General features: G+C 35.6%; 2 protein-coding genes across 2 annotated transcripts; one reads left to right on the top strand and one right to left on the bottom strand.

Moving 5' to 3' along the window:
- Positions 1–2,491: 2,491 nt before the first annotated feature.
- On the bottom strand, positions 2,492–4,753 carry LOC108849530 (uncharacterized). Its single transcript, XM_018623089.2, has 5 exons — positions 4,144–4,753; positions 3,805–3,841; positions 3,457–3,693; positions 3,324–3,371; positions 2,492–3,069 (listed from the first exon to the last, which is right to left on the bottom strand). Exons 1-5 carry the CDS (start codon positions 4,452–4,454, stop codon positions 2,671–2,673), a joined length of 1,032 nt encoding a protein of 343 aa, XP_018478591.1. The 5' UTR covers positions 4,455–4,753; the 3' UTR covers positions 2,492–2,670.
- Positions 4,754–22,596: 17,843 nt separating this feature from the next.
- LOC108850578 (uncharacterized) lies at positions 22,597–23,531 on the top strand. Its single transcript, XM_018624088.1, has 2 exons — positions 22,597–23,386; positions 23,497–23,531. The coding sequence occupies exons 1-2, from the start codon at positions 22,597–22,599 to the stop codon at positions 23,529–23,531; spliced, it is 825 nt and encodes a 274-aa protein (XP_018479590.1).
- Positions 23,532–23,865: the final 334 nt, after the last annotated feature.

Genomic DNA, 23,865 nt, shown 5'->3' with positions numbered 1-23,865 from the left:
AATTTATTTAATATTCTCAAACCTAGGTTAGAAATTATTTTGTATAATTATTTGCTTTTGTTTGATCTATGTAGAGGGTGATTCACTTTCACAATGCAAATTTTCACGTGTATCAATTTTTTTACTATTTTTTATTGTTTTTAACTAAATTTACATTATTTTGAACACACTAAGTATGACAACCGTAGATACTAAGATTTCTACACATGAATTACATTGATTTTATTTTTTATTTTTCTCAAAATAATAAATCTAAACGTTGTTTTCAAATTTTAGAAATGAATTAAACATTTTTAAGAAAAAAATACAAATATATTTTTGTAAAAACTAAATGATTTTAGTCACTCAAAATAAATCCAAATCGGTCTAAATAGATGACCAATACAATTATATGAATTTAAATGGATAAACTTATTGAAAACTTAAAAGTAAATAAATTCAAAAAGTCGACACATAAATGTGTTCGCCAAAAATGAGACAGACTTAAATAAGGTGAATCTACCATTTTATCAGTTTTAATAAAACATTTGATAATTTTTTATTAAATTTTTACGATATATAATATTCTGCGCTTTTACGATTTAAAATCTAGTACCTTCTTCCGAAGTCCAAAGAGTGATTTGAATCAGACCCTGAATACCGACCCAAATACCCAAGTTTTTTGGTTTCGGAACTTTTTTTTTTCCGTCTATTAGTATCTATACTATTAAAGCAGGATCCTATTGGTTTTTTTACTAAAAATACCCCTTTCTTTAATAACATTGCATATTTCATTAAGGGTAATCAAGTAATATTAATAACAAAACTATATTGGGTCATTTTTTTAAATCCAGCCCATTGCCCACATCATCTCTTTTGGGCCATTTGGGCCAATTAACAAATCACATTCAATTTTATTTTTTCGGATTGGGTTCGAATCGGATCTTTCCGGATCCGGGTGGGTTCGGTTCTCATGCATAAGAACCTGAAAATAACCAAATAACCAAAATATTTAAAACGGGTTCGGTTATTTATACTCAGAGTAACCAACGTATCCGATTCGATTCAATTTTTTGTATCCAAATTACTCAAAAGTAACCAAAAATATCCATTCTATACAGTTTTTTTGGATAAACTTTTATCCAAACTATCATATTTTATCCAAATACTCAAAAGTACTAAAAATGACTACTATAGTTAACTTATGATATTAATTTAAAATATTAAAATAATTATAAATATAATTATAACATATATTTTTAGATATATATTCACATTTCGGGTATCTTCGGGTACTCATTTGATTCTCGATTCGGATCGGGTTCGGATCGGTTCTTCGGATATAGCAATTTAGAATTCATTCGGATATTTACCCCGGGTCTGATCGGGTTCGGGACCCTGATTTTTGGGTCGGTTTTGGGTTGGTTCTTCGGGTCCGGATATTGTGATTAGGTCTATATTCATTTAAAATGAAACACGATAAAGAAAGATAAAAAGCTTAAATTTTTTATAAAAAAACAAATATATGAAAATATGACATTTATTAAATATTTGTCAATTTAAAAAAAAATAAAGGAAAATAAACCCGCGCTTTAAAAGAGCGGGTCAAAATCTAGTATTTTATTAAAAGAATAAGGTCCAAAAAGCGGACCAAGCCCAAAAACACCCAACAAAGGACCATCAAGGCCCGATTACAACTTAACCATTAGCCCAACAAAATGGGACTAAAAAACGGTGTAAAGTCCACAACCGCTACCACGCGTCACTCACAACACCACGTGTCCACTGGGCTCTCCAAACCGACCATGCGCTCCGATCCACCGATCGCATGAGACACGCGTCATCTATCCATCCCTTCACGAACCAACGGCCGGGATTTTCACCGGAGAAAACGAAACGAAACTTGTTTCGCCGAGACTCGCCGTCGACAAACCACCGCGCCCATCGTCGTCACCAATACTTGCCCCTCCGGACAGCTTCATCAAGCCTGCCTTGAGATCTCATCCGGAGCCGAAACGTACCACCACCTCAAATCCAACCATCGGAACCATTTGCAATCGGGAACCCTGAGCTCCAAACAAACCAGACAGCTTCGTCTTCAAAGAGAAGAAGACGACAGCGCTAAAGATAAAGCCGACAGTACAGAGTTGAACGAACCTCCGCCTCCGGAAAACATAAGCCGGCGCCGACGGATTGAAAGAAGACCCGTCACCCGGAACCAAAAACTGAGAAAATCACCGTCGGGGAACCACCACAACACTCACTTTCTCTCTCAAGAAGAAGAGAGAAGACGGAGCGTCTACCATTCCCTTTTGGTTTCGGATCTATGATATATAAAAGATGACTTTTTATTATTTTGTAAAAAGATTATAATACATATATACATGTTAAAACTAAAAATATAACATAGAAACATCAATCACCAGATACACAAAGACATTGATTGCTGCAATTTGTTTCAGTTTAAGCTGTCAAACTACTCAGTCACCACAGCATTTTTTAACACTCCAAGTAACAAAATCTAGGACTTTTGAGTTTGATATGTCCGTCAGAATACATACAACAAAAGAGAGATAAAATACACACACACACATCATCACAACTTATGCAGAAACAAAAATAGATAGTATTACAGAAACAAGTGGTACAACAAATAACCTGTTTTTGATCGTTGCTTAGACCAGTTTTATGTCACCAGACCAGACCTTTTTTCCTTCTAAACCTATCAACACTCATCCGAGACTTCTCAGGTTTATTAGTCTTCTTAGATTTCTCAAGCTGACTGTCAACACTGTTTCTGGAAACTTCCGGAAGGCAGCAGCCCAGTTGAAACGTGTCAGCACGTCCATTCTCTGAAGGCTTGCTCTGGTCCTTGGTTGCGTCTGTTGCATTCGTTTTGTTTGAACCGTCTCTTGGTCCCTTGGGTTTAGAAATATATATTACAAACTTCTTCAGATGTTTGATGAACTCTGGATAGAGTTCAAGATTGCAGTGTCCTCCTCCAGAGACCCATAGAGGTTCATACTTTTCTTTGGAAAGTTCCCAGAGTTGTTTCCCATGAGACCAATCAACTACTTCATCTGCAGTTCCCTAAAATACCAAACAACAAGAGTTTAACATCTCAATGATTTCTTCAACTAGTTGACGTTACCGGGAGAAAATTAGATAAAAAGTGATGTTATAAGAAAAGACAGATCATTTTCACCAAACATTTTCTTGTCAAAATGGTCCTATAAACCTACAAGTTTTAGTTCATCGCAAGAAACTGTGGAGGCAATGGATGACAGTAATGAAAGAGAGAAAAAAGGGAAAAAATACAATATTTAGAAATGAGCATTACTCACATGGATGACTAAGATAGGACAGGAAACAGAACCGATCTTGTCGATATTCTGAAACGAGGAATTGTTCATGTATAAGCATTTAATACATAGAAACCAGAGACAAAGATGGCTAAATGTCTGTCTACTAACTTACCTTGTAAATGTCAAACCAATATGTTCGTTTAACCGGGTACAGAACTCTCATCCCAGAGAGAATAGGGCTATGCAAAACAACTCCTCTTAAATTAGGCGTGCGCGAAGCTAAATCAATCGTGGGTCCACTACCAACAGACTGACCATATAATATCAGTTGATCATCTTTTACACCGTAATGTTCTTTCAGGCAGTTATACGATGCATCTATATCAGCATATGTGTTACATTCGCTTGCCTGATTCAAGTACCAAAATTTGAAATCCATTAGAAACACAATATCTGGAATCTATAAATTTGATATTTGTTATTTCGAAATGAAAAAAAAAAAATAGATTATGGAAACTACCTTTCCAGTAGATTGACCATAGCCAGAGTAATCATACCTGGCAGAGGACAAAACCAAAGGACGGATTAAAAGAACTATCACCTAAGAACACTGCGAGAAGGCAAGTAAAAGCGAAAAAGCTTATGCTACTTCAAGAAATGATGCAAGGAAACCAAAATATACATTTATGAATATTGTGAAATTAAATCCATTCAGGTCAACAACAACACATAGATTTGTCATTATTACACTGTTAACATTAAATAACCAAATCCAAAGAAACCAAAAGCTTTAAATCAATTTCACAAATGACAAATATGGCAATGAAGTCTTGTAATAGAGAGAGAGAGAGAGTGGTACCCCATGAGATTAACACGGAGGCGGCTGCTAAGCTCGACGAAAAGCTCAAACATCTGACCCAAATCAGCGGCGTTCCCATGGGAATAGAGAAGCGTACAATTAGCTTTAGGGTGTTTGACGTAAATAGCAACGATCTCGTTGCCACGGCGAGTGCGTAGCTTCAGGACGTCAACGTCATCGCGGCGAGGAACATCGGTAATGTACAATCGGTCAACGGAGGAGGAGCTGTCGTCGGTAATCAAACCGTAAGAAGGTGGGGTTGGCGGGAAGAAAGCGAATTTGGCGGCGATTGATGAAGTTACTCCTCCCATTGCGAGGAAGACGATTTTATCATCAGAACCACCTCTTCTTACTCATAAACCCTAGATTCCTCTCTTTCTTTAGGTTTCCGAGATCTTAAGGAAAATAAAAAAAGTTGAAAAAGACAGAAGAAGGAAAGTAAAAGTGAGCGAGAAAAGAAGAAAAAGATAAGAGGGACAAAGTTGAAATGGAAGGACTAGATTTTTGCGGTGGCGCGTGATAAAAACAAGCCGCGCGTGTAGGAAGAGACCAAGCGTCACGAAGTATTTTAGAAATAGGGAGGAAAATAAATAATCGTGCTTCTCTCTAAATGGCTGTTGTGAGAGGCACAGTTTTGTTTTTGTTTTTTTTTTTGTCATTTCATTTTGACTATTATTTTTTTTACGAAGGTCACAAAAAAAAAATATTTTTTACACTAGTCTACCTTGTCGAAACTAATTTTTAACACTTTATTATATGAAACTCTTATTATATTACTAATTTGTGAAAACGAAGTAAGCAAAACAATTCTCTCTCTTAAAACCTCCATCTTCTCTCTAGATTACAAAAGTGTACTGTGGCGGTGAACAGTTCGCCACCGGTCACCACCCAGGCTCTTTTGTTTTGTTTCCTTGTATCATATTACTCATATCCTTTTGATCTATAGATCGATAGTTTTCTTCGCTTGGCGATACTAGTCTTCCGGTTAGCGGAATAAAATATTTCGGCTTTGTCCGATCAAATTGCGGAATTTCGGCTTGGTCCGATCTCTTTTGTTGTGTTCTTAACTCTCCTCCTTCTATTCTTCACTCGTATTACATCTGTTTTTGAGGATTGATTTTCTTCTTATTGGCATACTCAACTCTTGATTCAGAATAAGAATAAATTTTCGCAAATAAAGAAAGTTTAGTTTCCATGATGATCAAGATAGAGAGTCAGAAGATGCTAGTAAATTTGAAGCAGAAATAGAAGAGCTGGAGCTGTCGTACGACAAGCGTTCTGACAACGTTCTGTCTCAATCTTACTAAAGCTTCTTCCATGAAGTTTCACCCTAATATTTGCAGATGAAATCCTTGTTGAATAGATGGCGATTGAAGGAGATCGGAGCAAACAAGCAGTTCGAGTGGAATCAGAGATGATTAACGCGGTTGATCGGCAAAGTACCGGCGACATTTCTCTTTCTATGTCCAAAGAAGCGGTGCGTCCAAGAAGCATACACGTAGTATACACGTGTTAGGTTTATGTTAATCATTATCTTTATTTTTGGACTTACTGTGGGTTGATTGTATAATCTAAAATTCTTGAACTTCTTGTATGGCCCATTGGGCATGGTTTTAATAAAACCAAAAGTTGACAAAAAACACTTTATTATATTAATAGATGATGATCCGCACCTTACATAGAGTAAGTTTTTTTTTAAAATATATTGTATCTAAATATTTTAAATAATACATATTTTGTTATTAATAACTTTTTTACATTTGATTAGGAATGATATGCGGGTACTATTTGGTTCGGTTAGGTTAGGTTCAGATTTTTACAGGTTTGGTTCAAATCATTGCATGTTCTGTTTGTGTTTAGGTCCGGATAACCCATTTAATTAAAAAAAAAATCCATATACTTTAAATTTCTCAAAATCTAAAAATAAAAATAATATGTAACATATAAATTTGAATAATGTATACCAAAAGACTTAAAACTTAACATAAAAATTGGTTTAGATTAAATCTTTGGATAGAAAATGAATAGACATTTTCAGTATTTTTGGTATTTTGAGTAACGTTTAGCTATTTTAAATTTATAACTTTTACTATTTTATATATTTCTAAGTAGTTTGGAGAATTTAAAAACATCTTATGTATTTTGTATATTCTTTTAGGCTGAACTAAAAAAATGTTACTATTGATCACAAAATTTTCAATGTGATCTTTTACCATTTTTAGTAATTTATAGTTGTTTAAAAAAATTAGAAATATAACATATACAGAAAAATCTAAGTATTTTTATTAATTAATGTGATTGTTTAATTTATTTTAACATATGAAATTAAATGAAAATTATAGAGAATTAAAAAATTGTTATCAAACATTTCTTATTCATAATCATTAATTTTGATATATATGTTAATAATATTAGGTAATTCCGTATTTTTATTTAAAAAGAATAGAAAATATTATTTTGTACACTACTAATTCATTTAATAGTTATTTTATAAAAATATAGTATATATATTTACATGGATCAACCTATTTTCTAACAATTCTGAGAATAATTCTCGTGATAATACGTGACTACAAAAAATGTTATAATGCTCCGGAATTAATATATAGGGATATCCTACATTTCACGGTTACAAAACCTTTGATTGTAAGAATCTAAGAGATCAAGAACCGGCAAACAATAGATAAATCCTCACATGATGCGGCTATCATTGAATCAAATTAGCAAGTTGACCAAGAAAGTGTTTTGAGGCTTGATCTAGACGAACTGCAGCTACTAGTTGGGTGAACCACTTGAGAGTGGATCGAACAAAGAAGGGTGTCCGGGATACAGACGAGTTAAGCACTGGGATAGACAGAACTTTGCTGATGAAATGACGAGAAGAGAGTTGGAGATAGATGAAGACATTCCGGAGCCAGGGTCGGCTCAAAGAATCCATGGGCTCTTGGGCAAAATATTTTTTGATATTATTTTTACATATATTTATAGGTAATTTAAAATTTTTGGGTCCTGATACATAATTTTTTAAAAAATCTAGACCCCATTTTAACACTATTTTAGGAAAAAAACGTTTGGGCCCCGGGGCCTACGCCCCCTTGCTCTATGCTCTGAGCTGGCTCTGTCCGGAGCTGGAAAAGAACTTCTAGGAGAACTTTGCTCTCGACAAAATGAACCTGAAAAAAGAAAATTAACGAGTTAGAGCGTCTTCGGAACATGCTTATTCATTTGGTGGTTGAGATAAGGCTTCTACGGCCCAAAGAAATACTGAAGATCTAAAATAATGTTCACTTGTTTGTGCAGCTGAACCAATCACGAGATCAAAGGCTAAGGCTTTAAAAGAAGCTCTTGGACTTTTAATCAAGTTTGTTCAAGAAGAAGAGGATTCGACCCATGGACAGCGAAAAAGACATACCACTTGGTTAAATATTTTGATTTACCAAGATTTGGATCTTTAGGAGTTTCTTACTAAACCCATTAAAAGTAGGATAAGAATACGTGTAAACCCATTTAAAGTTGGTTTTGATTTTTTTTTTACTTCGGTTAAGGGTTGTAGGTCGTTTTAAGTTTTAAGATATACTAGATTTTTATCCGCAATTTCAAAGCGCAAAATATTATACATTGTAAAAATCTAATAAGAATCCATAAAATGCTTTGTTAAGGATTTTAAAATAGTAAGATCTACCTTATTTAAATTTATCTCATTTTTAGCGAATACATTTACGTTTCGACCTTTTGAACTCATTTACTTTTAAGTTCTTGATAATTTTATCCATTCAAATTTATGTAATTGTATTGGTCATCTATTTAGACCGGTTTGAGTTTATTTGAGTGACTAAAATCATTTAAATTTTACAAAAATATATTTGTATTTTTTTTTTCTCAAAAATGTTTAATTCATTTCTAAAAATTGAAAACAATGTTCTGATTTATTATTTTGAGAAAAATGAAAAATTAAATCAATGTATTTCATGAATGAAAATCTTAGTATCTACGGTTGTCATGCTTAGTGTGTTCAAAATAATGTAAATTTAGTTAAAATCCATAAAAGAAAAATTAGTAAAAAAATTGATACACGTGGAAATTTATATTGTGAAAGTGAACAGCCCTCTATATAGATCAAACGAAATCAAATAATTATTAACAATAATTTCTAACCTAGATTTGAGAATATTCAATAAATTTAAAATTAGATATGATTGTATATATATATATGCTATTTATAAAATTGTTTTTGTTAAGTATTAAATGATTGAAACACTACAAGAAAACAGCATTTTAGCGAGGAAAATTAACGAGGAAATATAATCCTCGTAATATTACGACGACTTTACGAGGAAACTACAAAGAAAGAAGAGAAGGTCGTTATTTCCTCGTAAGGTAACGAAGAAAATATTTCGTTGTAAAACCCACGTAACCTTACGTGGTTTTAACAAAGAAATCATCTTTCCTCGTAAACACAACGTAAAACTTGCATTATATTTACGAGGAAATTAGGAAATATACATTTCTTGTTAAACCGACGTAAATTGGCGTCTTCTTTACGAGGAAATGTTTTACTGAACTTAACGAGGAATTTTAAAGCACGTTTTTTTTGCTACCTACCTATTCCTCGTAAATTCATCGCAAAACTTCAACTACCAGATTCGAAAATTTTCTATAAATATGGAGTTTCAACATCATTTTAAACACACCAACAAGAACAAAAAAAAAGAAAAACGTGAAAGGAAAAAAATGTCAGGCTCCGGGAATGTCTACGAGTTGCGGAGGTGGATGTATATGCATAGAGATGCTAACGGGAGAGTGACGAAAGAATACATTGCGGGACTGGAGACATTTATGCATCAAGCAGATTCCACACCGCTCGCCCTAGAAAGCGGTAAGATGTTCTGTCCATGTCGGAAATGCAACAATTCGAAATTGGCAAATCGTGAAAATGTTTGGAAGCATTTAATAAATAGAGGTTTCACGCCAAATTACTATATCTGGTTTCAACATGGAGAAGGTTATAATAATTATGATCAGAATGAAGCTAGTAGTAGTAATAGCAATTTTCAGGAAGAACCGGTTGCTCATCATTTGCATAATGAACATAGTTACCATCAGGAGGAGCAGATGGTAGATTTTGATAGGGTTCATGATATGGTAACTGATGCATTCGTAGCTCATGATGAAGATGAAGAACCTAACATAGATGCAAATTTTTTTTATGAAATGTTAAATGCGGCGAATCAACCACTTTACAGTGGTTGTAGAGAAGGTCTCTCTAAATTGTCGTTGGCTGCTAGAATGATGAATATTAAAACTGATCACAATCTACCTGAAAGTTGCATGAATGAATGGGCAGACTTGTTTAAAGAGTATTTGCCGGAAGACAATGTGTCTGCTGATTCTTATTATGAGATTCAGAAACTGGTTTATAGTCTTGGGTTGCCTTCGGAGATGATAGATGTTTGCATCGACAACTGGATGATCTACTGGGGAAATGATGAGAAGTTAGAAGAATGTCGATTCTGCAAGAAGCCACGATTCAAGCCGCAAGGACGGGGACGTAATAGGGTACCGTACCAAAGGATGTGGTACCTACCAATTACAGACAAATTGAAAAGATTGTACCAATCAGAGCAGACTGCTGGAAAGATGAGATGGCATGCCGAGCATACTCAGACGGATGGTGAGATGACACATCCATCAGATGCAAGAGCCTGGAAACATTTTAACAAAGTACATCCGGAATTCGCGAGCAATATCCGGAATGTGTATCTCGGATTATGCACAGATGGATTTAGTCCATTCGGAATGTCAGGGAGACAATATTCATTGTGGCCAGTCTTTCTTACGCCATACAACCTGCCACCGGAGATGTGCATGCAACGGGAGTTGCTATTCTTGACCATATTAATACCTGGTCCGAAACATCCTAAAAGGTCGTTGGATGTTTTCCTGCAACCACTGATAAAAGAGTTGAAGGATTTGTGGTCAACAGGGGAGAGGACGTATGACTGCTCAATGAAGACGAATTTCACGATGCGAGCGATGCTTTTGTGGACCATAAGTGACTTTCCTGCCTATGGGATGTTGTCGGGATGGACTACACATGGGAGATTAGCTTGTCCATATTGTAATGGAGCGACAGATGCGTTTCAACTGAAGAATGGGAGGAAGACAAGTTGGTTCGATTGTCATCGTCGATTTCTTCCCATTGCCCATCCGTACCGAAGAAACAAGACATTGTTTAGGCACAAAAGGGTTGTGAGAGACACTCCTCCTCCATATTTAACTGGAGAAGAAACTGAAAAGCAAATCGATTACTATGGAGCTTTGGAAACAGTTACTTGTGGTGGTAATTGGCATGTCCCCCCTAATATGCCTGATTCTTACGGTGTTCATCACAACTGGCACAAGAAGAGTATATTTTGGGAGTTGCCATATTGGAAGGATCTTCTTCTGCTCCAAAACCTCGATGTGATGCATATAGAGAAGAATTTCTTTGAGAACATCATGAATACAATATTGAATGTCCCGGGGAAGACAAAAGACAACATAAAATCGAGGTTAGACTTGCCGGATATTTGCTCAAGAAGTGAGTTACATATAAACAGCAATGGGCAAGTTCCTGTTCCGATATTCAGATTGTCTTCAGAAAAAAGTCGGTGTTGTTCAACTGGGTAGCATCAGAAGTGAAATTTCCCGATGGGTATGTTTCAAATCTGTCTAGATGCGTTGAAAAGGGTCAAAAGTTCTCCGGGATGAAGAGTCATGACTGTCATGTCTTTATGCAACGACTACTTCCCTTTGCTTTTGCGGAGCTACTTCCTACAAACGTACATGAAGCACTTGCAGGTACTATATATATTATTTATTGCAGTATTTTTATATATAATGATTTAGTTTGAAATAATATATGACTAATAATGTGTATAATTGTTTTTGGAATATACAAGGCATTGGAGCATTTTTCAGGGATCTGAGCACCCGCACTCTTAAAGTAGAAGTCGTGGAACAGCTTCAAGAGAACATTCCCATCTTATTGTGCAACTTGGAGAAGATATTTCCTCCTGGGTTTTTTGACGTCATGGAGCATCTAGCTGTCCACCTCCCATATGAGGCATTGCTTCGTGGACCTGTACATTACGGATGGATGTATCAGTATGAGCGAGCCATGAAATATTTGAAGGGAAAAGCAAAGAACCTTGCAAAGGTTGAAGGTTCTATAATTGCTGGAAGTTTGACGGAAGAAACTTCTCACTTCACATCGTACTACTTTGCGTCAAAAGTACGTACCCGGAAAAGAGCTCCAAGGAGATATGATGATGGTGGTGTCGCGCCAACATACGCAGTTGCTGGTGTTCCAGACATCTTTAGCCAGATTGGGCGACTGGGTGGGAAATCAAAAGAGGTCTGGTGGTCGAGTGAAGAAGACGCTCATAGTGCACACACCTATATTCTACTCAATTGTGAGGATCCACTGATTCGTTATTTTGAAAGGTAACATAAATGGTATATAAATTAACACATATATATAATTGCCAAATATTAATTAATATAAATGTGATTTTACAGCCTATTTGTTTCACAAGTCGAAGAAACATTCACAGGTATATCCACAACTGACGTAGACAAAAGGAAAGATCAACACTTTATAAAGTGGTTGAAGAATCATGTATTAACTCAAACTCATTATCCATAAATGATCTGTATTTTAACGTTCACTTTGTTTTTGCAGGTTGATTGTGACGACGATGCAGATTATCCTAAGTGGTTACACGAAGTAATTCAATCTCCACATGTAAAGGTCACCACCTCACAGATGTATTTCACACGAGGCTATACTTTTCACACATATGAGTATGGTAGACAGCGGGCGACCAGTAACTATGGAATATGTGTGAAAGGGGAAACCGATTTCTACGGTATCTTGACAGAGATTATTGAAGTGGAATTTCCAGGGATATTGAAGCTGAAATGCGTCCTCTTCAAATGTGAGTGGTTCGACCCCGCCGTCAACAGAGGTGTTCGGTTTAACAAATTCGGTGTAGTTGATGTCAATGGTGGACGAAGGTACAACAAATTCTTTATTTGCCATACATGAGCAGAATAAGCTTACTTCTATGTTTTTTTTTTCAGGTACAACAAATTCGAGCCTTTCATCTTAGCTTCACAAGCAGATCAAGTTAGCTACCTTCCATACCCTCGGATGAGAGAATCGGGAATAAATTGGTTATCCGTGATCAAAGTTACACCTCGAGGACGAATCATTAGTGGAGAAGAACCACCATTGCAAGAAGAACAGATAAATGAAGTCGAGGAACCTGAACAACAAATTGATGACATTCTTCTCATTGATCCGCATAATCATGAGTATGAAGATCTTACCGACGATGGCACAGACGAAACTGTTGAAGACGAGTTTATTGAAAATGCTGATGTTTCTAGTGATGACGAAAATGTATCCGATTGATGTATTTCTGTTTTAATATGATTGATTTTAAGACTTAATGCATGTAATTCGATTATTTTAATCATGAAAACTATTTAATGTATTGATATTATAAGAATTTGGGAATGTTTATAAAGAAAAAAAAATATTGAGGTTTGAGGTTTTGAATGAAAAATAAAGATTGAGGTTTGGGGATTGGAATATGAAGAGTATAAGATATGAAAGATGGTGTTTGTGGATTGGGGTTTTTGATTTTAGGCGTTTAGAAAGCAAACCTCGTTAATTCCTCGTAGTTTACGACAAAATAACGGAAAAAAAATGCGTTCCTCGTTAATTCCACGTAAGACGAAATCGTCGTAAAGACCTCGTGAGCTTACGTGGAATTACCGAGGCTTTTAGTTTTTTTTTTTCTTTCCTCGTTATTTCCTCGTGAGTTTACGAGGTTTTAACGATATTTATTGTCTAAACCCCTAAACCCTAAACCCCAAACCCCATCTTTCTTATCTATTTTTTTCTAAATCCTAAACTCCAAACCCCATTAATAATTTTATAATTTTCAAAAGATTATATTTTCAAATCTTCAAAAAATTATATTTTTGTTGCAAAATAAAAAATTTAAATAAATAATTTGATTTTGTTTAAGTTTATATTAGAAAGAAGAGATTGATATTAGAAGTTAAAGAATTGTGGTTTTAAATTTTGAGGTTTGAAATGTTAAGAAGATATTGAGGTTAAAAGGAAGATATGTTTTGAATATATGAAGTAGAATATAAGAAAGATGGGGTTTAGGGTTTGGGGTTTCGATTTTAGAGGTTTACAAATTTACCTCGTTAAAACCTCGTAATCTACGAGGCTTTTACGAGGAATAAAAACACGGGCCTCGCTATTTTCTCGTAAGGTTACGAGGTTTTTACGAGGAATAAAAACACGGGCCTCGCTATTTTCTCGTAAGGTTACGAGGCTTTTACGAGGAATATAAACACGGGCCTCGCTATTTTCTCGTTTGATTTGGGACGGGCCTCACAATTTCCTCGTAAGGTTACGAGGTTTTTACGAGGAACAGAAAGACAGGCCTCTTTAATTCCTCGTAAATCTACGAGGAAATTGCGAGACCTCCGTAAGTTATATATACAACCACACAAACCTCACACTCTCCACTCGTCCCAACTTCCTCTCCATTTCCTCCCAATTTCGTCTCCAACTCTTCTCCCATTCCTCTCTCCTTCGAAAATGGTAATTTCCTCGCCCCCATAATTAGTTTAGGGAATTTAGATAGGTCGTTAGTTTAGGTGGTTAGTTTAGGGAATTTAGATAGGTTTACGGATTTTATGTTCGTTAGATAGATTTTTTAATTATTGATGATTGATCTTTAATTATTGATGATTGATTTTTAATTTTTAATAAACTAAAAAAAAATTATTTTTGCAGGTTCGCAAGCACTTGCTTAGTGCTCACTACAGAGAGATGTTCGGTGAGCCTGGTAGTCAGTTAGACCCGCCAGGTTCTTCTTCAGGTGCCGGTGGTTCCGGTTCTTCAGATCAGGAGTCTGTTCCCGAGACTCAGCATTTCTTCCCTTCGATGCCTCCTCCGATGGCTCATCCGACGGCTCCTCCGATGGCTCCTCCGGTGCCTCCTCCGGTGCCTCCTCCTGAGATCCCCGCCGCTGTTCATTCCGATCTCATGGTGCCACCTACAGTTCCCTTCTCGCAGTACACTGTCGAGGATATTTTCGGTATGCCAGGCAGAGCTGGTTTACCAATCATAGATCCCGACAGACCCGACGGGACTATGTGGTAAGTGCATTATTTTTTAATTAATTATTTTAATTTGTAACTTCATTAAATAATTTAAATTTTTTTTTTCCAGGTTTGGGGTTGACAATTGCCTTGCGACAGATGTAACCGAGACGATTAAAGGTTACTTCTCCATGGCGCATCCAAACTGGAAGTTGACGCCGATCTACATCAGAAAGACGTGGTTCAAGATTTACGCTGTAAGTAATTCTATTAATTAATTATTTTATATATTTTTTTTTAAATAACAAATTATTAAATTTTTTTTTGCAGCAAAAGTATCATTCGTCTATCGGGGTCAGTGAGAGAGTGAGGAAGGCGTTTTACGCGAAGGCGCAAGTTCGCTTGGCGGACACGGTATGCAACTGGAAGGCTGACTGGACCATCAAGGGGTACACCCGTGGCAAACCCTCTGAGCTTACCACAGATGTTTGGGACGGCCTGATCCGTTACTGGAAGGATCCTAACTCCATTAGGATCGCAAATATTTGTGCTGCCGCCCGTAACACGGTAGACGAGCACGGTAACGGCCCGATGCTACACTCTACGGGCCAAAAACCCCATGCCGGTGTCCGTTTGAAAATGGTACGTAGTTAAATAATAATTTTTTAATTATTATTTTTAATATAATTAAATATATTTCTAACAATTTTCTTAAATGTTTTTAGGCCAAAGAGTTGGGACGTCTCCCGACTCTTCCGGAACTTTACGAGCGGACCCACAAGAACAAGGCGGGCCAGTTTTTAGATGGCAAGTCCGAGCAAATCTACAACGACGTAATTGCTCGGGTTGAGGAGCGCCAGAATCAGCTGACCCAGCAGTCCGCCGACGGATTACCCGTTACCTTATCCACAACTGAAGTGGATAAGATTTACGAGGAGGTAAATTTTTTAACATTATATCTTTTTAATTATTAATTCATTAAATTTACTTTTTAAATTTAACTAACAAGTATTTTTTTTTGTTTTTAAGGTTGTCCCTAAGAAAAAAGGACGTTCGTTGGGGATCGGTTCCGTCAATGATGTCCCGAGAGCGACATCGTCTTATGCTCAGAGACGGACCGAAGAAGTCACTCAGTTGCGTTCTGAGCTGGGCGCGACCCAAAGCCGTGTGACTGGACTCGAGGCCTTCATCGACTTTATAGCGACCACAAATCCGGAATGGGAAACTTTGTTGAGGAACATGAAACAACAAAATCCCATTCCAGGCGAGTCATCGGGCACACATAACGAGGAGGAGCGAGGAATTTTACGAGGCGATGAACGAGCCTTAGTTTTTTTTTTCGGTTTATGTATTATAAAATCCAAAACTTAATTATATATAAAATATTTTGTTGCTTCTGAATTTTATTTCAAAATTTAAATATTTAAATACTTTTATTTGATTAAATTAATAATTATTCAATTTATCAAATAAAATATATTAATTCGAAAATTGGCAATATACGACTGATTTACGTCGAAAGCTTTCCGAGGAATTGACGAGGAAATCTTTACGAGGCTTTTATGAGGAAAACTTTACGAGGTTTTAACGAGGAAACATGTACGAGGATTTTACGAGAAAATGTTAACGAGGTATATACGAGGAAATTTTATCAAGGATGTTACATGAAAATTACGAGGATTAATTTTCAAGGATCTTACGTGCAAGTAACGACGCGAGTTTCGCGTGGTTTGCACGAGGAAACGGAGCGAGTGGTTTACGAGGAAAGGCGGCGAGGAACTTACGACGAAACCTTTACTTCGTCTTTACGAGGAAAATAAAGACTCGCTACTTTACGTGGAATTGGCGACGAAATGTCTGTTACGACGGACGATAAACGACGAAACCCTTTTCCTCGTTAATTCCTCGTAAAGTCCCTTTTACGAGGAAATAACGAGGAAAATGGTCCTCGTTAAAGACATGTTTTCTTGTAGTGAAAGATTGCAATCTTTTAAATTAGCTAAATATTAGTTAATTTAATGCAATACATACTATTTATAAAGAAACTTATATTTATCATGTTTTTGTAAAATTGTTTATTAAAATTAATAAATGAAAATAGTCTTGTAAAATATAATAAAAATCCAAGGGCATAATCCTAAACTTTTAAAATATGATCATACTTTAATAGTATAGATTTACTATGATTTGGAGTTTATTTAAAGTATTTACAGGTTTAAGTACGCTTTGGAGAAATATGGTGATTATGGAACTTTTTGGGAGTAGAACTTTGGATGGAGATCTTTCTACTGTTATATAAAGCCAATATTTTGACACAAAATAGGAGTCTTTCTACCATGGACTGTATGGTGTCTAATTTTCTGCAGAAAACCTGCTCACGGTAGGCGATTACAGAAGACTTTGTCGCTGTTGCTCCCTTTGGTGTTGATATTGGAAGTTTTCAATGCTCCCAAGTCAAATGATAGTATATAAAGGTTGTCGAACCACAGAGAACTAGTGATCTATAGCACCAAGAATACACAAACTATCTTAATCTAAGCAAATATGAAGATGGATGATGGTAACAAGCTAAGATCCTAGAATATAAACAAAGGTGATCTCAAATCCTATCAAGAAATTAGTGTAAGAACTAAACTTTCAATCAAATGCTAAGGTAGAATCCATGGGACTAGGGACTTGACTTTGGGTGACTAAGATCCAAGCTAGAGTGGCAAGCTAACAATCAAACACTTCCTTAAGTCTAGAACACTAAAATAAACAAGCTCTATGGTCAAGAAGATTGTTCATTTGCTTTAATCAACTAGACACCAAAGGTCTTTGAGCCTAAAAGATCTAAGCAATCATTAGGGATGAGTCTATTAACTATCTAAACTCCCTTAACACAATGGTCTTTGTGTAAGGCAAGTTTAGAGCAAGCTCTACTTGGTTCAGACATTTCATCAAACACCTTGTGGGTGGGAAATGTCTAGAGCTCTAGATCAAAGAGGCCAACTTTAATCTAGCATTAAGGATAATAGACAAGCAAGGAAACAAGAGATCTAACACTAAGCATCCTAGATCTTCACTTAATCACCCTAATCACCCTAGCCCATGAATTCAAAGTGTGTCTACTCTCTAATCTCCATGAGAAACCTTAAATCTATGTGAGATTCAAGGCTAATTATGTTTATGAGAAGGAGAAACAAGATTTAAGATGAAGAACTTCCTTAAAATGATTAAAAGATTCAAGCTTTTACAAGATGAAGCAAAGTCTTGAGAGAAAATGAGATACATTAATGTTTTTAGGTCTAAAACTATATATAAGAGTGACAAATCTCGAGCTGGTTCAATCAAAATAAACCGGGTCAAACCAGATTAAACCGGGTCTCCCATCACCCGTGTTCTGACCACAGCGACTTCATGGACCCGTTTTGGCAAGCCGCTGTGAACCTCTACGAGCTTGAGCTCCGACTCCTCTTCCTCGCAAAATCAAACTCGGGCCTAAGTCTCTTCCATGAAACTAGCTTCTTCGATCGCAACTCTAGCCTCTCAACCGCAATTCCTCAGCCACGGCGAAGCTCTTCCATCACGGCCTCCTCTCGGTCTCGGCTTGTGGCCGCCTTCTCTATTTTGTCATCAACCTCCAAGTCCAGCTTCTCCCTCGGGTCTTCTTCATGCTTCGTCACCGGATCATCTCCAAATCAAGGCCGAGCTCGTGCATCTCCGTCCTGCTCCTCCGTCGTGGCCGAAGCAAGCCTCGCCGTCGTCAACAGATCCGGCGAGAAGAAGATCAAACAACTCTAATGGCTGGTTTCCTCGTTTTTGCATAATTGGTCCTCAACTTCTGCCTTTTTACAATTTAGCCCCAAACTTCAGAATATGTAGAAACGCCCATCAAATCAACCCTGAACTTTTGATTGTGCCATTTCAACCCTGTCAAATGCAATTATGTATGCAAATGCAATATAAAGACCTAAATGCAACCTAAAATGATCATTAATAATCTAAAATATGAATCTAAAAACCTATAAAAACATGATATATCAGGTGTATCCTTATTTGGTTCTGACTCGTGATACTTGCTCAAATTACCCTATAGCAATATTACTCTCATTAAAAGAGGTCAATTTTAATATTTAGAGATTGAATCCACAGGGAGCTGAGAAATCAATAGATTTTATCTTAACTAAGCTAGGTTGGAGATTTTTAATGCAGTAAATAAAAATAAAGAGGAAACTGGTTTGAGCAGGACATTTACTCAAGATGATTGATTTAGGTTAACAAGTATGATTTAAGAAAGTTAGATCTAAGGTCGCTATTCAGGTTATTATGATTATAGAGGTATGCCTGCCTATATGAGATGCTTGCATGATATTAAAGAACCCAACTAAGCAATAGCCCAACTGTCGTTGTGACCATCTAATCACTAGAACCGATGAAACACTTCCGTTGTGAACATATGTTAGAGCGTCGATCGGTGTGCTGTCGCCGATGCCGATCGACATGTGCCCCGCGTATATCGATCGATTACTCTATAAGAGTATCGATCGATGCGCACTAGTAAGCTTTAAGTGTGTGGTTGAATACATTTCACCAAGTAATTACCCAGTCAGCTGTCGCTTGTTCCAAGTAAATTACTGGCTCAGAGAAGATAGTTCCAAGGACTCATATCTTTGTATTCATGTGTAGGTTAGCTACTCCTACACAAGCATTAAGCATGATCTTCTAAGATGAATACCACATGCTCAGGTAATTGTATTTTGGGCTAATCCCTCATACCTATTTGAACCCTAAATCTAACAAAGGTATTTACTCAGACATGGCTAAGTTAGACACAAGCCAAAATCATAGAAAGCTTCATAAATAGATATAGATAAATAAATGGTGTTCAAGATTACTCTCAATTTGATAACTCTCTCTCTCACCAAAAACAAAGAAACTAAGAAACTCTTGTGTCTTACTTAGCCATGTCTTGGGCTAAGTAAGACACAAAGAAACTAAGAAACTCTTGTCAGGGATATTTTGGTCAATAGATAGTGTCTTGGGCTTCAAGTTGGTTGTGACCAAATCCGGGCTTATGTGGTTAAGTGTCGATCGGTAGCACTAAGTGTGCATCGATCGACGCGCGTCTCTCCTTGTCAACCTCGGGTGGTCGATATGGTCCTTCTCGGGTATGAACTCTAACTCCAAAATGCTCCAAAATCATCATCTTTCTTCCATTAGCTCATAAACCTATAAATATGCAATATAGACCCAAGAATGGATAGGATATATCCTAAAATACTAATATACCATGACTAAAAGTGGGTAAAATTCATGGTATATCAACTCCCCCAGACTTGACCTTTTGTTTGTCCTCAAGCAAAAACAACTGGTAGTATTGGAAAAGGTTTGAAAACAGCAGACTCAATATGTCTATCAATCTTAATCATATCTCTCTAGTAGTGCAATCCAAATTATAGATATCCTAAATACAAAAGTGCACTATACAATATCGTAGTCTAGAAACCAAGTTCTCCTACTCAGCAAACTTAACCAATCATGTCTAAGATTCCCTCTACTAACCTCAATTCTTGCATAAAATAAAAGTGTAGGCTTTACCTTGAGAGTATCGATCACATGATGCAAGGATGTTCAAACAAGAATCTGGACCTACAGGTAAACAATAGTTCCCATTCTTTCTCTCTTCTAATTTCTCTCTCAGTAGATTTATTGACCAAGATTGGACATGCTTCCATGAATCAAGCTTTAATGGTTTTAGCCACCAAATCATGTCACTTCTTTTTGACCTATATCCTAAGATTTATATGAAGCAAGCGTTAATGGTTGTAGCCACCAAGTCCTGTTCAAATCCTTTACCTATAAAATTCTTGTGAATTAAGCCTTAATGGTTGTTGCCACTAAGTCATGTTCGAATTCTTTTCCTAATAATAAAATCTAAATAAATATCTTTCTCTTTTCTTTTTCTTTTTTCGTTTTATATATATATATACATTAATATATCCTAAGATTTTGAAATTGAGAGAGAAATATGTAAATATACAAGGCTTTACCTCCCAGACTTGTTTGAAGAATCCAATCCCATGTATACCAAGCCCCAAGACAAGCAGGTAATGTCAATATTAGGTCGGAGGTCAGCTTTGGTTCCTTCAAACAATCTCAGTAAGTGCAAACATAGTAGACATGTTGATCCACTTTAGTATCTCTAGCACTTTTGTAATCAGTAAATCTAAAACTGGTCTAGAAAGTGGTTAATGATAAGTAAAAATATCAATAAGATCATTGTCCCCTTCTTGACTCAATAAAACTTTTTTTTTAAAACATCTTTATAAAACTCAAAATAATAGATAATAATTAGTAATCCTCCATACTTAAATTACACTGTCCTCAGTGTAAAACAGTCAGAGTTTAATATAAATATTGTTAGAAATATTTTCATAAGGAAGGAAAACATTTCTATACCATTATGTGGTCTTATGGTTAACATATTATTATTGAGATTGTTAAACTCTAAAGAAATTTGGTAACCAATAAAAATGGTTTAAAAGAAGAGTTAAGCTTCTAATGATGATGATTAACTAATGGACAAGTGATTTCTTCTAGAAGTTTTCTCATTAGATGACTCATGAAACATGTGTCATTGTAGGAAAGCATTTGAAGTAAGTTCAATGCATCAAGGGAGAACAAGTTCATTGTATATATGAATGGTTCTAGAAGACTAAACACTTGTCATTACTCAACCTTGATGGATGGTTGAGATTAAAGAAGAAACTTGCTAATAAAGTTATCAAGACTTGGTAAGCAAGCTTTTGGTCCCTCTCCCCACCTATAAATAGTGGTCTTTGAACCATCACAAAGACATATCAAGAAAAATCTCTACAACACATAAATAAGGTTTAGGGGAGAGAAGGCACAAAGATCTTGAGAGAGAAAGTTCAAAGTTCTTGTGAAAATCAAGAACTCATCTTCCACTTCAAAGCCATTCAAGAAAGATTTCCACAACAATGAATGGAGGTATTCCTATAACCTTTCTTATAATACTATTAGGTGATTATTTTAGATGTTAAAAGATCTTAGGGTTCATGTTAAAATTATGTTTAACATGTGGTATCAGAGCATGGTTATAAACATCTAGACTAATCCGGAAAGTTTAATAGATTTATGTTTTAGATAATGAAAGTAGATCGATTCTTAGGTAATAAATTTTTGATCTAAATTAATGTTTAAGGTTGTATGAGAGTTTTCGGAAATCTTGAATCATACATTATATGTATGTATTTAATTTCGATCTCTAAAATGAGAAATAATCGATGCATAAATTTTTCTATACATAAATCGTATGGAAATAAAATTAAGTAATTTGTGCATAATTTTATAAAACAATATTTCATATGAAGGGCAAAATTAGAGTTAAAGATATCACCACAGTGACTTTACTCTAAAATTATTTGCAAAATGAAATTATTGTTCAAATAAGTATTTGATATTTTGAGTAGTAATTAGTTAACCACAGGTAGACTAAATACTCAATGTATGATCAAATAGCTTATAGAGTATTTGTATCGTGTAGACTAAATATATCCACAGATAATTTAGTCTGAGTAATTCGATACATAACTCATAAATGTTTTCGAATTCTATGATTATTAATGAAATATGGTTGCTACCCACAGTGCCGTCCCGAAAGATTTTGTGGCCTAAAGCAAATTTATGTGGTAAAATATATTTAGTTTTAAATATATTCTGGTCCAAAATATATTTAATATTTTCTTTTTAAAACATAAAATGATATATTAGTTTAGATATATATAAAATCTTCAGATGAGTATAAGATTGGTAGTATCTGTTTTTATAATTTTAAATCACTAGTTTATTTGAACTATTATTATCTTTGGTAACAAAGAGAAAAAACTAGAAAACAAATGAATAAAAATTTAGTTATTCAAACTAAAAGAGGAACACACATGTCAAATTGAAAAAGAATAGTTGGGAAAATATTACAAGTCCAACATGTTTTAACTTTGAAGATGCAATACTCCTACTGAATAATGTTTTAACCTAACTATAATCATCATTCAAAAATAAAAATGTGGCCTAAAATTGTAAAATTATTTTGTGGCCTAAAGCTCCAACTTCACCAGCCTTATGGCAGGGACGTCCCTGGCTACCCACATGAGCTCCATGATTTTTTATCATATGTTTTCATGAATTGTATATATGTGTTGATTAATGTTTTGAAGTCTAAATTAAATCTTGTGTATCTCAAAAACCGCAGCTTCTTTTCCTGCTAGTTTGTCATCCATGGTCTCGTCTGTTCCAATTCTTACTGGAACCAACTTCGCAGAATGGAAAGAGAAGGTTGAGTTCACATTAGGAGTACTAGACTTGGATTTGGCATTAAGAGAGGAAGAGCCAAATCCACTAACAGAGGAAAGTACTGAAGAAAAGAAAGAATTCTATAAGAATTGGGAAAAAGCGAACAGACTGAGCATTATGTTCTTAAGGATGACAATAGCAAGCAACATCAAATCTTCCCTTCCACCTGCAGATAAAGCGAAAGCTTATCTAGCGGCTATAGAAGAACGGTTTAAGACTGCAGACAAATCCCTAGAAGGGAAACTTATGGCAGATCTTACAACCATAAAGTATGATGGCACAAGGTCTATGCAAGAACATTGCATTGAAATGACCAACCTTGCGGCAATGTTAAAGAATTTAGGAATGAGTGTGGACGATTCATTTCTTGTCCAGTTTATCCTAAATTCTTTACCTCCTCAGTATGGACCATTCCAAATTAATTATAACGCCATAGATGAAAGATGGACGTCTAATGAACTGGCTAATAAATTGGTCCAAGAGGAGGCTAGGCTTGGTCGCGAAGGTATTAAGGTTGCCCATTATATTCAAGGAGCTGGACCTAAAGCTGGGAAAAAGCATCAAATGAGCCATAAAAGAGCACCATCCAGAATGAACGACAATCAAGTGAATGAGAAGAAAAAGGCAAAGAAAGATGAAAAATGCCATTTTTGCAGAAAGATTGGACACTTTCAGAAAGATTGTCCTAAAAGAAAAGAATGGTTCGAAAAGAAAGGTAACCTTTTAGGTTCAGTAAGTTTTTTCGAATGAAACTTTACTAATGTTTCTTCTAATACTTGGTGGATAGATAGTGGTGCTAATGTACATGTAACTAATTCCATGCAGGGATTCCTTATGATCCAGAACATAAACTCAAGTGAAAACTACTTACTTATGGGAAATCGAGACAAGGTGCCGGTTGAAGCTATTGGCACTTATCGTCTTATTATGGATAGTGGATTTTGTTTGGATTTATTTCAAACTCTTTATGTTCCATCTATTTCCCGTAATTTAGTTTCATTAAGCAAACTTGATTTAGCTGGTTTTAAATCGACTCAAAGAGATGGTTGTTTTAATTTCTTACTGAACTCTAATCGTATTGGTTCAGCAATATTAGTTGATGGTCTATATAAGTTAATATTGGCTGATCAACCTGTTAAAACACATCTCACCCTGCATACTGAAGGAAAACATAAGAATAAAACATGTAAAAAT

The sequence above is a fragment of the Raphanus sativus genome, chromosome 7 (assembly GCF_000801105.2).
Source record: "Raphanus sativus cultivar WK10039 chromosome 7, ASM80110v3, whole genome shotgun sequence".
NCBI classification, from domain to species: domain Eukaryota; kingdom Viridiplantae; phylum Streptophyta; class Magnoliopsida; order Brassicales; family Brassicaceae; genus Raphanus; species Raphanus sativus.
This window is presented reverse-complemented; position numbering and strand designations above follow the sequence as displayed.

Excerpts from the sequence above, each read along its gene's own strand:
- LOC108849530 (XM_018623089.2), bottom strand. The coding sequence starts at position 4,454 with ATGGGAGGAGTAACTTCATCAATCGCCGCCAAATTCGCTTTCTTCCCG. Across the intron at positions 3,694-3,804 it reads ATGGTCAATCTACTGGAAAG|GCAAGCGAATGTAACACATA; the intron begins GTAGTTTCCATA and ends TACTTGAATCAG. Across the intron at positions 3,070-3,323 it reads GTCCTATCTTAGTCATCCAT|GGAACTGCAGATGAAGTAGT; the intron begins GTGAGTAATGCT and ends TTGGTATTTTAG.
- LOC108850578 (XM_018624088.1), top strand. The coding sequence starts at position 22,597 with ATGGTCTCGTCTGTTCCAATTCTTACTGGAACCAACTTCGCAGAATGG. Across the intron at positions 23,387-23,496 it reads AGAATGGTTCGAAAAGAAAG|GGATTCCTTATGATCCAGAA; the intron begins GTAACCTTTTAG and ends AATTCCATGCAG.